We start from the raw sequence: 16,244 nt of genomic DNA, 5'->3' as shown, positions 1-16,244 counted from the left end.
TATTTTTTTCCTGATTGATATGGGTATTTTGGTTACACAATAAAATGTTTCTGAAATTTTAATTTAACATACAATCATGTAGCATTTGTCCGGGCTTCCCCGTCATAGGAAGCAAAGACTAAGAACATCATTTAACACATATCATCACAAATATTATTAGTTTAAAGTAGTTTTTTTTATTTAAGGTGGGTAGTTTATTATGAAGTTGTGGATGTACCTTTAACTCCCTGGTGCAGAAAAGCCGACACGCTGAAGATGTAATTCCTGCAGATATCAGTCATGGGGGTTCTCACCACTGCTTGGCTGTTCTCCAAACAGCGGTAACGCTGGAAGGTTTCCCAGGCGCTGTTGGTCATCATGTCTCCACCCTCTGACCCAGAGCCAGAGAAAATATCCAGGTTTTTGCAGCGTGGCATGAGGACGATCTGAGAGCAAGAATAGAAATCGATCGTTCAGTATTTGAAGATTCCTGATATTGTCCATCTAATAGGGTAAAAGAGGGAGCCTACCGAGTCGATGAGCGTGTACGGTGACTGCACATCGCTGAGAGCCGAGTAGAGAGACAGACTCAAGCGCACGGTGTAGTTCAAGCCCTCTTCAAAACACACAGGCCTAGACAGCACCACATACCTGATGGGCAAAACCAAGAGAATTCATTCTCTCAGATTTAACACTCAAAGACATCAGCTTAATGAAACCTAGAGAACAGCCATCTAAAGGTGCAGTCACATTTTCCACAGTCAGCTCATTTTTGCGGTCAATGGAAATTGCCGCATTCTAATTTTTCGCATGAGGGCGAAAGATTTCCACATGCAGATTTCGCAACAGATTCAAGTTGGTCATGCAAATATGCTGCTTTCTTGGCTGCAAATTTTAACCTAAATTTTGCTGATGTGATCGCATCTGACGAAAAACCTAACTAGGCAGCATCCTAACTGAAGTGACACATCAAAATAACTGATTTTGAATGCTGTACATAAACAGGAACTCTGTGCCATACAAATAGACTCACCTTGCAATTGACTTCAATGGGGTTTTGAATTAGCATGTTGCTAAGCTAAGAGCTTGATACTTTAATAAGACTAAATTGCAATGGGCACAAAAAATCTTGGGTTTTTATTAGATTTAATGACTTTTTATTGTTACTTTTAAGCTTTGTATGCATTAAACATATCTATAATAAACCCCTCTCTGGATTTATTGCAATGCATTCTAGGATTACATCCTCTTCCTTAGAATTTGGTTAAAAAAAGCAAAATGTTGTTTACTACTATCTAGAATAGCCTTCAGTGATGTTTTAGTATTATTTACATACTATTGTAGCTTTTATTCATATTTTGAATTAGCTTTTTAATCCGAGGTCAATTTTTTGTAAGTTTGCTATGTACTTTTGCCTTTTTTTATGCCTTTTTTTTCTATAAATATTTGATGAAAAGGTTGAAATATAAACTAGAAATGTTGCTTTGGAAACTAACTGAAATAAATACGTTTAATCTGGATTACTAAAACTGAATTGAACGCTAGGAAGAAATATATATATAAAAAAAACTATTAAAAACGACAAAAGAACTACAAAATTACCAAAACCTAAATTAAAATGAAAACTGAATATATAAAAGTAAAAGATAATTCTAAATATTAAAAAAATTCTACAGTAGTATATAAATAATGACTGTAAAAAAATAAGTGATAAAAAACATTATTTATATACTATTTTAGTTTTTATAAATTTTTGATTTTAGTTACATTTTTAGTAATTCAATTATGTACTTTTATTGTTTTTACGCATTTATTTGTATTCAGTTTTTACTTTAGTTAAGGTTTAGAGTTAGTTCTTTTAGTGCTTCAACATTTCTTAGTAGACCTTTCAAATGTTTGTTTAGTTTTTCATCTAATATTTAAGTTTTATTTTATTTCAGCTTTATTTCAATTGTTTTTAATCATTTTAGTTTCTTTTAGTCTTTGTGTAGGGACTACATCTACAGCATGATGACTTAAAATACTGCCTAGTTATTATTGGATGAAAGGTAATGTGCATCAGGTGGTCCGTCTTTCTTCTCTCATACCTGGATCCGGGATGCAGAGACACCACCTGGTTGTCATCGTCGGGCATTGTGTTTGCACAGCGGCTGTCGGCGGTAATGACGCGAGGCCTGATGACAGTCATCAACACTTCCTCCCACTGCTCTGGCAGCTACACGCCATGAAAGAGTGACAGATGATGCAATGATGTACCTGCTTACCCTTTAACTCAAGGCTGATCAAACATGTCAATGCTACTATTATACTGTAGAGGAAGTCACCTGAGGTTCATATCGGATGATAATGTCATACTCCATAGAGTAGGGGATGTTGTCGATGCTGAACTCAAGATAGGCACCTTCAGGAACGTTCACGAAACCAATGCCAGTCCAAGTAGGGGATCTGTCCTGAGGCTGGGGTCTCGGGACTACTGTCACACCATAAGAGTGCACGTGCACGTCAGTACACAATTACTCAAAGACTTCTACAGATGGCAATATGAGGACACTTACAGGTCCAAACTTGGCATCCTCAGCTTCATAAGTGTAGTGGTCCAGAGCGATGAAGTAAAAACCAGACTCCACCTGGTCGCAGCGTCTGCCAAACATGTGCTCACGACACTGACACTGACCCGTTTCTGGAGAGCAACTGGGAAAATACATAACGTCAGGAAATTTAGATGGTCCTTCCTAAAGATCTGGAGGAAAATAGCTCTGGAGGACATATTTAATGCTGTCACAAACAGTCAAGACTCAAAACCGGTGAGAAATGGCACCCATCTGTTTGCTGGACTGCAGTTAAAGCCTGCCTTTGTAACTCATGTAAATACAGTTTTCTTATTGGATGATACAGACTAAGAAACATTATTTTCACTGTTTTTTCAGGCTTCCTGCCAGTAGTTTCTCAACACACACTGATTCAACTTACTAAGAAAAGAGGCCAGTAGGTGCAGCAAGTAGATTTTTACAAATTCTGAAGAAAATTTAAGTTTTTTAATCCATTTTGTTGCCAAAAATCTACTTCTGATCACAAAGAAAAGTAATATATATATATATATATATATATATATATATATATATATATATATATATATATATATATATACACTAAAATGTATTTGAATTACATTTATATTGTGCTAAGTATACTACAAACATATTTTTCATATTTATGTGCTGCAAAATACCCTGCAATTGTACTTTTGGTATACTATTGCAAGTTTACTTTAGGTACACTTTAACTATCTTGCATTTAAAGACCGATATTATACAGAGATCGTACAATCCTTATTAATAGTGATATCAAACAACATTTTAAACGTAAAATTAAGAAATGTGCATTGTGCAATAAAGAAATAACGTTTAAATAAAATGTTTAGTGCTGTCAAATGATTATCGTAATTAATCACATCCAAAATGAAGGTTTTTGTTTACTGTGTATGTGTACCGTGTATATTTATTATGTATATATAAATACACATACATACAGTATATATATTTTGAAAATATTTACGTTTATACATTTATATATTCATATTCTTATATTTTATATAAATATATTTAATATATAAACATAACAGATTTTTCTTAAATATATACATGCATGTGTTTTTATTTATATAAACATAATAAATATACACAGTATACACACAGATATTATGTAAACAAAAACTTTTATTTAGGATGCGATTAATGGCGATTAATTGTATGACAGCACTAATAATTTGATAAGTCTTAAGCAATATGTCAGTAAATTTGTTAATGCATTTGAAGTATTATGGCATAGGACGTTTTTACTAGGTAATATATGATGAAAAATGTTGCCTTGGCATCTAATTGAAATAAATGAGTTAAAATTTAAGTGCTAAAATTATTAAAACTAAAACTGAAATAAAAATAAATAAAAGCTATTCAAAAATATTAATCACAAAAAAAGAAAAACTAATACAAATGACAAAATCATATAAAAAATTACTAAAACCCGAACTAATAATAATAGTAAATTATTATAAAATACTAAAAATAGTAGCAATAATAATAGTGATAAAATGTATTTGAATGAGAAATTCAGGAACTTCAGCCAGAACAGAGTAGTTTTACTCACTTGTTGTTGATTGCACCACCATGATCACAGTCACATGGTCTGCAGCCATCCATGTCATTACTGAGCCCCCAGTGCTGAGGCTATGAGAGAGACAGAGACTATTACACCACAGTGTTTACCACAGACCTCACAAGAAGCAAAATGTAAGCAGTACTTCTTAAAGGCAAATTATAACATTTTGGAATAACTGAATGCAAGAAATCTGGAGAAATAAATAAATATATTTGTTAAAATGTAAAGAATATATATATATATATATATATATATATATATATATATATATATATATATATATATATATAAATGCACATTTAATAAAATTGTTGTATGATTTACAATAATTTACAAAAGTGTCACAGTATTATAAAAGCACAATGCACAAAGAAATATGAATGAACTCATGAAGTAAACAGAACACGCACCAGACACTGGTCACAGTTCCTTCCGGTAACCAGACGTTTACAGTAGCAGTTTCCTGAGTCTGTATCACATGGACTTCCACCTGGAACCGTCCCCAAAGCATTGCACGTGCATGCTGGGTAACAACAAAACAAAAGCAACTTTTAGTTGAGATCTTTCAAAACCATTTTCTCATAAATTGATGAATGATTTGGGTTGGCTACATTGTGTAAGGCATGGACTTACGCTGGCATCCCAGAGGGTCGTCGCTGAGCCCGTAATGGCCCTGTTTGCACTGGTCACAGCGCTCACCCTCCACATTAGGCTTACAGCGACACTGACCCGCGATCAGTCCGAGGGACACGTCTGTCAGCGGATCACACACTCCACCGTTGAGAGAGCCGACCGGATCACAGTTACAGGCTGGAAAAGATAAACCGGACAGTGGACTTAAAGACAAAAGGAGGAACTGTGGACAGCTGGGAAAACTAACAAACGGAGCCATGATAATTCTTATACCACATCAATGCAGCAGTAAAGATGCTTTGTGTCAACTTTTTTATCGCAACTAATTTTGTTAAACTATCTAGTACAAAGTTCACAAAACATACTTCCATTGTTTAGCATTTTTCACATGACAAACACTGGACACATAACAATAAAATTTAGTTTGTTAACATTAGTTAATGCACAAACAATGAACACATTTTTACAGAATTTATTCATCTACATTGTACACTGATGTTAATATATTAAAATATTAACATTCATATATATATATATATATAGAGAGAGAGAGAGAGAGAGAGAGATTAACATTGATATATGTTTGTTCAGAATTAATGCTAATTTATACTTAATACTTAATACTTAAAAGTTTTAATATCTACAAAATAATTAGTTAATAAGTATATTTTTTGTTAATTCATGTTTGTTTATAAGTTATTAATGAATACTAACTTATACAACTTGAAGTGCTAAAAATACACATACAAATGTACATTATTCAAATAAATAAATGGTATTTTTATTGTTACCCCATGTTAATAATTGGATTAATATTAACGAATTGTATTGCATTGCAAGCCATTATCATAGTTTGATGTAAAACTCAGAGACCACATTTCTGCTTTGTGGTCAAAAAGTTAAAACTGAAAAACCTCAGTCACCACAACAAAAGAGGAATGTGAAACCCTAGACATGTGGTTTGAGGAAGAGCGGCGCTTCGCCTTGTGGTAACAGACTACTTCAAAGCCCAGGTGTTTCTGCACGAGCAGAGATGAACAAAGCAACAGCTGGACCAGACTCTCATCACAAACTAGACCAGACAGGTAGAGGCGCAGCGGCTGTCTGAAGGGGGAGAAAAGCTCAGAGGAAATGAGAGGGGACACGTACACTCGCAGATGTTGGGGTCGCGGAGGTCTTTCTCCGGATGCTGGTAGAAGAAGGGCTTGCACTGCTCACACTTGTGACCCATGGTGTTGTGTTTGCAGTCATCGCACACACCGCCGCTCACGTTACCTGACGCCTGATACACAGCCATGTCGAAATGACAGGAATCAGAGTGATGATTGCAGTTACACTCTGTGAAAGAAGCAAAGAAATGTCAGATGCCAGATGATTAAATAACAACTGTAACAAAGAAACAATTATAATAATGTTGTTTAAAAATATATTGTGTTTTAAAAAGAGCGAGAAATTTTGAGATATATAAAATGTGTTGTGGTGTAAGTTTTACAACAAAGAACTACGTTGTTTAAAAACTATAACGCAGTAACTACTGCATAACAAAGAATTATGACGTTTAAAAACTATAACGTATTAACAATTACATAAATAATTATGATGTTTACAAACTATAACGCAGTAAGGATTGCATAACAAAGAATTATGACGTTTAAAAACTATAACGCAGTAAGGATTGCATAACGTTTAAAAACTATAACGCAGTAGCGACTGCATAACAAAGAACTATGACGTTTAAAAACTATAACGCAATAGCGACTGCATAACAAAGAACTATGACGTTTAAAAACTATAACGCAGTAGCGACTGCATAACAAAGAATTACGACGTTTAAAAACTATAACGCAGTAGCGACTGCATAACAAAGAATTACGACGTTTAAAAAACTATAAACGCAGTAACGACTGCATTACAAAGAATTACGACGTTTAAAAACTATAACGCAGTAGCGACTGCATAACAAAGAATTACGACGTTTAAAAACTATAACGCAGTAGCGACTGCATAACAAAGAATTACGACGTTTAAAAACTATAACGCAGTAGCGACTGCATAACAAAGAATTACGACGTTTAAAAACTATAACGCAGTAACGACTGCATTACAAAGAATTACGACGTTTAAAAACTATAACGCAGTAGCGACTGCATAACAAAGAATTACGACGTTTAAAAACTATAACGCAGTAGCGACTGCATAACAAAGAATTACGACGTTTAAAAACTATAACGCAGTAGCGACTGCATAACAAAGAATTACGACGTTTAAAAACTATAACGCAGTAGCGACTGCATAACAAAGAATTACGACGTTTAAAAACTATAACGCAGTAGCGACTGCATAACAAAGAATTACGACGTTTAAAAACTATAACGCAGTAGCGACTGCATAACAAAGAATTACGACGTTTAAAAACTATAACGCAGTAACGACTGCATTACAAAGAATTACGACGTTTAAAAACTATAACGCAGTAGCGACTGCATAACAAAGAATTACGACGTTTAAAAACTATAACGCAGTAGCGACTGCATAACAAAGAATTAAGACGTTTAAAAACTATAACGCAGTAGCGACTGCATAACAAAGAATTACGACGTTTAAAAACTATAACGCAGTAGCGACTGCATAACAAAGAATTACGACGTTTAAAAACTATAACGCAGTAGCGACTGCATAACAAAGAATTACGACGTTTAAAAACTATAACGCAGTAGCGACTGCATAACAAAGAATTACGACGTTTAAAAACTATAACGCGGTAGCGACTGCATAACAAAGAATTACGACGTTTAAAAACTATGTTCTTTAAAGAAGCTACAACAGTTATAAAACATGTTTGTACTGTTACAAAAAGGGCAGTAACAATTGTACTAAAAAATAGATTGTCAACATTGTTTAGAAACCCATGCAATAACATTGATACAATACTATAATACCAATCTTTAAAAACTATAAAGCAGAATCAAAAGTGCATCAAAAAGAATGTTACAAAACTTGTAACACCTGATTTGCAAAGTAAATCTTTTAAAAATCTACTGCTTTCATATGGTTTTTAAAAACATTATGTATAATTTAAAATATATATATTTAATGACTCAAAGCCATGTGATGTAACCATCAAGTAAAATGTAATAGTGCATTTTCATGCTCATTTTTGGTCAAAGACAAAGTTAATTCTGGTTATAAAATGTCTTGTTGTACAGAATTAACTTTGACAAAAAAATTAGCATGATTTCATTGACCCATAACTGAACATTGCAGAAGATCATACTTTTACAGGCGTTGGTGTTGCGTCCCTCCGCAGGTCTCCAGGGCAGGTCATGGTAAAAGTCCTGACAGCGCTCACAGTTCAGCCCCATGGTGTTATGATTACACATACAATGGCCATGGACCTACAGCAAAACAGACATAACAATGATAACCAAGAACAAAAATAAATGTAATCAAATTGAGACTGTGTGTGAAACAGGATATTTAAAGGCACCACAAATTATAAACAATTAAGTCCTCAAAATGAATTTGAGCTAATTTCCTACTCAGACCCTAAAAGGGAAAAGTTTCTTCATACAACAGAAACTTAGAAAAAAGATGGAGTTGCTCAGAACAGTCTACAAATCCGGCCCTAAACCAGATGGCAACAGGAAATGTTTATACTGGATGCATCTGGTCTACATTAAACAAGCCCCAGTCCTGGCACTGACACAGATCTAGATGCAGTCTATATGTGAGCTTTCTCAGAACTGTGCTGTGCCTAGAGAAGATCTAGAGTCACTTCAGTGCCTTTGAATGAAATTCTTGCACATAAAAAAAATTGTGAGATTGAGATCTGAATGTAATATCTGTTCATCACTTTTGTAAGAGCTGCAAAAGACTGAGACACATCTCATTGCAGACGGATTATAAACAGAGAAGACTGCAGACTAAACAGGAACCTCGTTCCTTTGGAGTATTTCCTTTTTGACTTTTCAAATCATTGATGTAAAACCACAGAAACACATGCTACAACTTCAAGCATAAATGAAACAAAACCAAAAAAGGTTTGTAAACAACAGACACTGCGTGCATTTTCTCTGCCACATGATTATTTGGACTGTAAACTATTCAATAATGAAACCACGAGGCGGTCCTCATACTTTCATACTAATGTGAAACAGATCCAAACTGAATTAGCAGTAGACTGTGATGGGACTTCAAACGATTTCTTCTATGACAAATGTGTGTGAGATGTTTTCTTCAAAGGAGAGGTTTAAAAAGCCACAAAAACGTCTGCTGCATTTAAATGTGGCATAAATCAAAAACGACTTCCTATTAAATTTGCTGTATTTATCTACAATTCATTCTGGTATATTGCTGCATTTAAATTTCATAATTTCAGCCTATACGTGATTGCTAAATCTGTTTGTGGGGGTGACTGGAGGGAAAAAATTGGGGGGAAAAGAGTCAAATATAATTAAAATTAACTATAATTAAAGGTGCTGTTTGTGTCATCAATCTGGCAACCTGCAAGTGCTTGAACTATGTATTGCAGTCCAAATTCTAAATATTGGAGAGGGTTTTTCCACACGGCCCTTCCTCCTCAGACTTGAGGCACATGCAGGTTGCCAGATTGACGACACAAACAGGAGTGCACTTGACGATGAATGAAATGAAATATGCTGTGTATTCCACCAATTGGCAACCCGGGGTGCCGAAATACAATTGGGTAAACTGGCAGTGGGCGGGTTTCATAAACCAAAACAGAGACCGACATTCCGGCCCGGAACGCACATTTTCGAAGGAGAATGGTTGAGTGTAGCATTGTTTTTCAGATAAACATGTATGTTAACTTAGCATGTTTTTTAAATTTCTGATATTATATTATGGTATTTTTATGCTTTAGTAGAGTCAAACACTTACAGACAGCACCTTTAAAATATAACAATAAATAATATAATTGCACAAAAGAATAATTGTAAAAAATATAATGTAAAAATAATAAAATCTAAATGTTAAAAAAATTTAATAAAGTTATAAATAACTTGCATTATGCATGGCATAAAACTCACCATGCCCTCCACGACCTCTCCAGCTCCATCGATGGGGGCGCATTCAGACGCGTGACCATAGCAAAAACAGTTTCCTCTCACCACCATGTCATAGACTGAGTAGTAGTACTTCTCCTTGATCTCTATACGTGAGTCCAGAAGATTGTCCCCAAGAGTGTGCAGCTTTGTGAACTTCACCCTCAGATTAGTGATCTTTAACATGTCTATAAATGAAAGGAAGCAAGAAGTTGGCAATTTGGCTCACACTATTACGCCACTTAATGACAAGCATGTGTTAAAATGTTTTCATTTGTGTCCTTACTTTGAATTCTGGGGCTGTAGGGATCATCAATCCTGAAGACTGGATCCAAAACCCTAAAGATGGCTTCAAAAGCCAGAGGAACAAGAGTAAATGGAAAATCCAGTATATGAGCAAGTATTCACCAGAGGTGCGGTGCATTTCCAGAGCTCACCTCGCCCTCAGTTGAGGGTTCAATGTCGGAGTAGCGGGAATCGCAGATAACGTCGTCCACTTTGGTCATGGGTCCTTGAGAGACGAAGGGGAATGAGGTCTCGCAGTCATAGGCGAAGTAACGGTACACTTGCCAAGTCTTCCCGAAGTCTGACGACCGTTCGATCACCATAGCAGCAGGTCTGAACGTCTAGATAGGGAGCATAAGAGGTCACGGTCCACTTGAGATCGATACTTCCAATATGGATGATAATCCTGCATCATCAGGATTGATGGGATTAAAATGGGATTACATTTCAAAGTTAACAAATTATGCAGAAAAACATACCAGCCAATATGGCAGCATTATGTCATCCAGTGTTATTTTAGTATCGAAAGTTGCAGTTTTTCTTAATAATATTTATAATTTTTTTAATACTTTTTGGTTTTTTGGTTAAATCCAACAACAAATAAACAGCAGATTGTGAGAAATTATGAAACTAGTGATAGTGATATATATATATATATATATATATATATATATTGAAACGACAGCACTAGTTTCATAATTTCATAATTTTTAATATATTTATAAGGCACAATGTTAAATGGCTAGACACTGTAATTTAAGTACTTGTATCAATATTGCCATTACTGGCTTGGATAGTATTTGGTATTGAATTAAAAAAAAAAAAAAAAAAAAAAAAAAAAAAAAAAAATATATATATATATATATATATATATATATATATATATAATTTTATATTATAACAAACAAACAGTGATGAAAGTTTTGTTCCTGTACAATTTCCTAACAATCTTTGCAATCAGCATCAAATGAGCACTATTGTTCTCTTGATGCCAGTCGTGTCATATGCGCTCTCTGATTTCTTTGAATTGCATTGCTGAAGAGAGATCATACTGAAATGTAATCTTCAGCTGAAGCATTCCAGTCTTCTCAGTCGGCTGCACAGCTGGGTTTATCCCAGACCTCCCACGGCTCCCACACACTGAGCAGCACTTCCCCTCCTGCCAGCAAAATCCACATCAACCCCCCTTCCCTTCCCACATTCACTCCTAACCACCGCAAATCTCACCTCAGCCCGGGGCTGTGGCGACACCTTCCCCCCAAAACACACATCACCAGCTGACTGTCCCCTCAGCACTTACTTTAAAGGTCATGATGAGGTGGGTGAAGTGGAACTCTGCCTCCAGGTTCAGCTGGATTGTGACGTTCTCCAGGCCTGAGAAAGAGAGAGATAAAGTGTATTTCTCCACATTTATTAATGCAGTTCCATTTGTTAAGTCCCAAACTGTTCTTTATTACGTTCTTTAGGCTCTTTACTGGCATCTGTGTTTTCATGAAGAACTTTTCAAGAACCTTTCCATTCCACTAGTATACAAAAAATTTTTAAATTTTTAAAATGTTCTTCACACACAAAAGGGTTCTTTTAAGAACTGTTGACTGAAAAGTTCTTTGGGGAACTAAAAATCATCATCTACGGCATCACCGTTTTGCAATCTTTATTTTCATTATCTCATGGTCTTTAAAGACCTTAATATAAATGACTTAATATAAAAGCTTAAAAACTGGACCCCATTCACTTTCATTCTATGCATAAAACAACAAAATATATAGAAAATATATATTATATTATATATATTACAAACAATGGTGATAATAATGACAATTCTCATTTTTAAAGGATTTTATTCTCTGTCATTATTTGTCATGAACCCTACCTTGAATATATGTTATAATATATTAATTATTATTTTCGGGGGGTTGGGGGGGGGGGGTTGTGTTTTAGTTTAAAAGCAAATCTTTTAAAGTCTCTAAATGAAATGAAAGTCTCTTATTTATTTTCTATTTAATCTAATTGCTGGCTAGAAAAACAATTGAGATTAAAAAGATCTTTCGATTGATGTTTTGGTAATGCTTTACAGTAAGGTTTCATTTGTTAAAATTCGTTAGCTGCACGTTAACATGAACAAACAATGAAAATAATGCTTAAATGTTTATTACTCTTAGTCAGAATTAATTTTAACATTTATTAATACATTGTTAAAGTCAAAGGTTGCATTTGTTAATATTATTTTATGGTCCTGAGCTTACAAGAAATAACAATGAACAGTTGTTTTTCACACATCATGATACTGTTGTGAACGCACGATGAAGACTGACAAAAGAGAAGAAATTGTTGAATAAAGTTGTTATTTTTGTTTTCTTTGCGAACAAATATTATTTTCTGCTATTACATATGCTATTCTGCTATTCAAAATGTATTATGGTGTATTTTTATTATTGAGTTTGTACCATTGTTTGATTTGAAAGTGTCAGTCACGTTGTTGTCTATGGAGGGTCAGAAAGCTTTCGGATTTCATCAAAAATAACTTAATTTGTGTTCTGAAGATGAATGAATGTCTTATGGGTTTGGAACGACATGAGGGTGAGTAATTAATGACAGAATTTTATTTTTTGGATGAACTATAACATTAACTAATTGTAAAGTGTTAACAATTGTTCTCCATTAAGGTAAAGGAACTGTAAAGGAAGGATCTGGCAACATAGTTTCAGTACAAATTACAAAATTTTAAAAGGCACATCTGCATCTTGTACATTAAGAAGCAATGCACAATTGCCCTAATAGTACTGCAGACCTCTACTGCTCTATAGTTACACTAAACATCTGCTTTTTTAGTGGGAAAGTACTTTGGGGGTCCATAAACTAACATCCAAACTAAGAATAAATAGAGTCATATCTTTAATTAAGTAGGAGGTCACCCCTGATATTCCCAGGCTTTTGGCCAGTTGGCTGCTGTATCTTCTTTGTCCTCCTACCCCATACTCTCCTAAACCATACATTCACAGGCTTCTCTGGTTGCATTCATGGCCCCTTGTTTCCTGTCCCACTACATTTCACACTCCTCCACAGCAATAACCAGTAAATCTCTGGATTTCTATTTCCTCTGTCAGTTTGAGTCATCGAGGAACATATGGCTTGTTGAACTGTACATTCTAATAGCTTGCAGCAGCTGGACCTTCTCCATGCTGGCTGAAGATGTTTCGCAACTCAACCGAGTGGGTGGTTGTAGGATAATATAATGTGTTTTTAACATCAAGTTAAACAATTGAGTACATTAATCAGTGTCTGGGAGTATCTTATTTGCCATTTGTGCCTTATTCATTATTTTGATGTTTTAAAATATATTTAAAAAGTTAAAAAGCCTTTAAGTTCACAATTAAAATTTTACAACCTGAACTAACCTTGTGATGAAAATATTAAACTATTTAATATTTTAAGAGACATACTGACTTCTGGTGAGGTCCTTATATTCTTCTGTTTTATGTTTTTTTTCCCTACGTATTGGTTGAGTCACATGACTTTGTTTTGGTAGACTTTTTTCAAATATTAAGCAGTGAATCATTATTTTTTTCTACAAAAATTATAACATTTACATTTTATTGGTTTATTTTTATTAATTTTTTATATATTTGTATCATTTATTATTAGATTATAAGCATATATATATATTTTTTTTTTATCGGCTTGAACCAGCATGGGATAAATGACACAATCTTCAATTGGCAGGTAGAAAACTCTTTCCCAAGGGAAAAAGACAAGATATTCCACACTTTAAAGACTGGTCATGACCTTAACTGGTCAGCAATTACACAACTGCTTTGAAGTAGTTAGTCCCTCCATTGGTCTGATTATAGGGGAACTAACGGACACACTAATGAGAGAGAGTTCCCTCTAATAAGATCTTGTTTCACAGCCTTCCTACATTCCCGTGAGAACTACCCTTTGACTTAGCAAACACCTAAAATAGTACTGAATAGTATTGAAAAGAAAGGAAGATGAGCAATTGTTTGGTTTGGAGTCACAACACAACTCACCATTTTCTGACTGCCACCAAGTCTTGAGGCGGTTCGGGGCAAACGTAGTCACGACATTTTCGATTCTGTGGCTGGTTACTTGGTGCATGCTTTCATCGTAGGTCTCCCTGGAATCGCACACAAAGCACTTCTTCTCTTCCTGTGATGGAGGGGGTGGAAAAGCCAGATAATGTCAATGGCATTCTTGTGACGCAAGAACTTCTCCAAATAAAATGAATGACTGTAAGTGTCTCTGAGATACGAAGCAAGTCAACCCACTTGGTCTGACTTACATGACACAGCTTTTTCAAAGTCTGGTGGCCCATAGAGAGCATTAGTTTCATGTGGAGGCCAGATGTTCAGAGCTGCTTTGTGACATTTTCTCCTAATTAAAAACCTATTAAAGCAATTTGACTCTCTTGAGGGCAATTGGCTTGAAAATTGGGAGATGTATTGCGTTGTAATGTGACTAGTGTGTTAAAATAAGTTCCTGTCCACCTCCATCTCATAACCGCCAATTGACCTCAGCTCCAACTTAATGTGTTGCACTGCAAAGGTTTTTCTTTGATGACACCACCTTGTTTTAAATGATTAAACGTGAAAAGAGATGAAGATAAACTGATCAAAAGAACTGATCCAATATGTCTCGAGACAAAACTTAGAAGCAATTATCTCTCTATTATGGTGTGGCATGAGTGATTTTCACTCAGCCATAGCATCAACAAACCCCTATAAACCTGCAGGTTGCATTTTTGAAGATTCAGAAGACCCACATAAGCTGTTCAATGGCCCTACGTAAAACATTTTAAGGCATTTTGTCTAGAAGGAAGTAGTCTAGACATTCAAGAGTCGAAGGAAACAAGACTCTAAAGACAAACATGTCCCAAAAACACCCACATGAAACAACAGGACAGCAATAAATCTCTTTCTGAAGATGTTACAGATAAAAGCCCCAAAGGGTGTTGGAAGAAATCCCACAAGTGGAAATTAAACACATAAATTCTCAATTGTGGCATTAAAATACAATTATCAGGTCGACTATAGAGCCCAAGGGGGTGCAGTTTTCATTTCGAATGAACATACAGTATATAATTTGATGTCATGACGTGACCATAAAATTAATGCTTGTCTTTGCAACTTTTTGCAACTTGAAAAATAAAACAAATTTAAAGCACTATGTAATGATGATAGCACACTGTAATTTTAATTCAAACTTAATTTCTAAACTTTTAATGCCAAACAGCTTTATTTAATCAACAATGAAGGATAACGGTTCGCAGCACATATGTTACCTGCAAATGACTGACAATACAAAAAGGCTCAGGTTTCTGGAGTCCACATGTGGAGGTGGCCGAGAGTTGGTGTGCTCTTCCAATGAGAAGATCTCCTGTGGCAGGATAACAGCTCCCCTCTGTGCAAACATCTCCCAGCTCAGGCACATCTGCCAGAGCCCATGCCCCTAAACCTTTGTGGAAGAAAAACTTTTAATATGCATCTGGTAGTAGTGAAATGTAATACCACATAGACTTTGTATGCTTGTATTTTAAGGTTCCCTTAAGTTTCAGTTTTAGAAAAGATATATAATTTATAAAATTATATAAATCATAATTTCATTTTCTAGTAAAAGTTTAAAATATCTACCTAAGGTAAATTAAATGCATAAAGATAATTGCTTAAAGTTTGAGAAACTATGCTTAATATAGTTCAAACCTCTACATAAAGAGACTTTGCCCAAACAAAACTAAAGTGAAACTTACTTAAAAGGGCTGCGAGCTGTAACAGCATTGTTCTAGATTCTTTCTTCAGCCGGGGGGCAGTAATCCTGATTTTGCTTGGAAACTGCAGAGCTGGGTCTGATCCCTGCAGACTGTGCTCCTGCTTTACTGCAGCTAGAGCTGCCCGAAACTTTTTCCTCTCAGCCGCTAATCTTCTGCGCATGCGCACGACGCTTCGACTCGTCTCGTGCGCGCCCTCCCCCATTTTCGAAGGTGGTCTTGAGGTAAGCAACGGCCATTGAAAAACGGATAAAAGTAGTTAAAAGAGCGCTGAGGTATAGGTTTAAGTACACTCGAGTCGACTGTACATGTCAAATGAATAACACTGATAGCAAATATTT

At 35.2% G+C, this 16,244-nt stretch overlaps 1 protein-coding gene across 1 annotated transcript in view; it reads right to left on the bottom strand.

The window, feature by feature from the left end:
* Positions 1-16,123, bottom strand: part of lamb1a (laminin, beta 1a) — a 33,553-nt gene extending 17,430 nt beyond the window's left edge. Inside the window, 16 exon segments of the mRNA XM_042753729.1 lie at positions 218-425; positions 510-630; positions 2,067-2,194; positions 2,304-2,670; positions 4,126-4,205; positions 4,548-4,660; positions 4,771-4,947; positions 5,920-6,108; positions 8,045-8,165; positions 9,819-10,021; positions 10,120-10,187; positions 10,275-10,459; positions 11,419-11,492; positions 14,150-14,288; positions 15,421-15,593; positions 15,886-16,123. Coding sequence (XP_042609663.1) covers positions 218-425; positions 510-630; positions 2,067-2,194; positions 2,304-2,670; positions 4,126-4,205; positions 4,548-4,660; positions 4,771-4,947; positions 5,920-6,108; positions 8,045-8,165; positions 9,819-10,021; positions 10,120-10,187; positions 10,275-10,459; positions 11,419-11,492; positions 14,150-14,288; positions 15,421-15,593; positions 15,886-16,108 — 2,569 coding nt within the window. The 5' untranslated portion in view covers positions 16,109-16,123.
* Positions 16,124-16,244: the final 121 nt, after the last annotated feature.

Source organism: Cyprinus carpio, chromosome B25, assembly GCF_018340385.1.
Source record: "Cyprinus carpio isolate SPL01 chromosome B25, ASM1834038v1, whole genome shotgun sequence".
Classification (NCBI taxonomy): Eukaryota; Metazoa; Chordata; class Actinopteri; order Cypriniformes; family Cyprinidae; genus Cyprinus; species Cyprinus carpio.
This window is presented reverse-complemented; position numbering and strand designations above follow the sequence as displayed.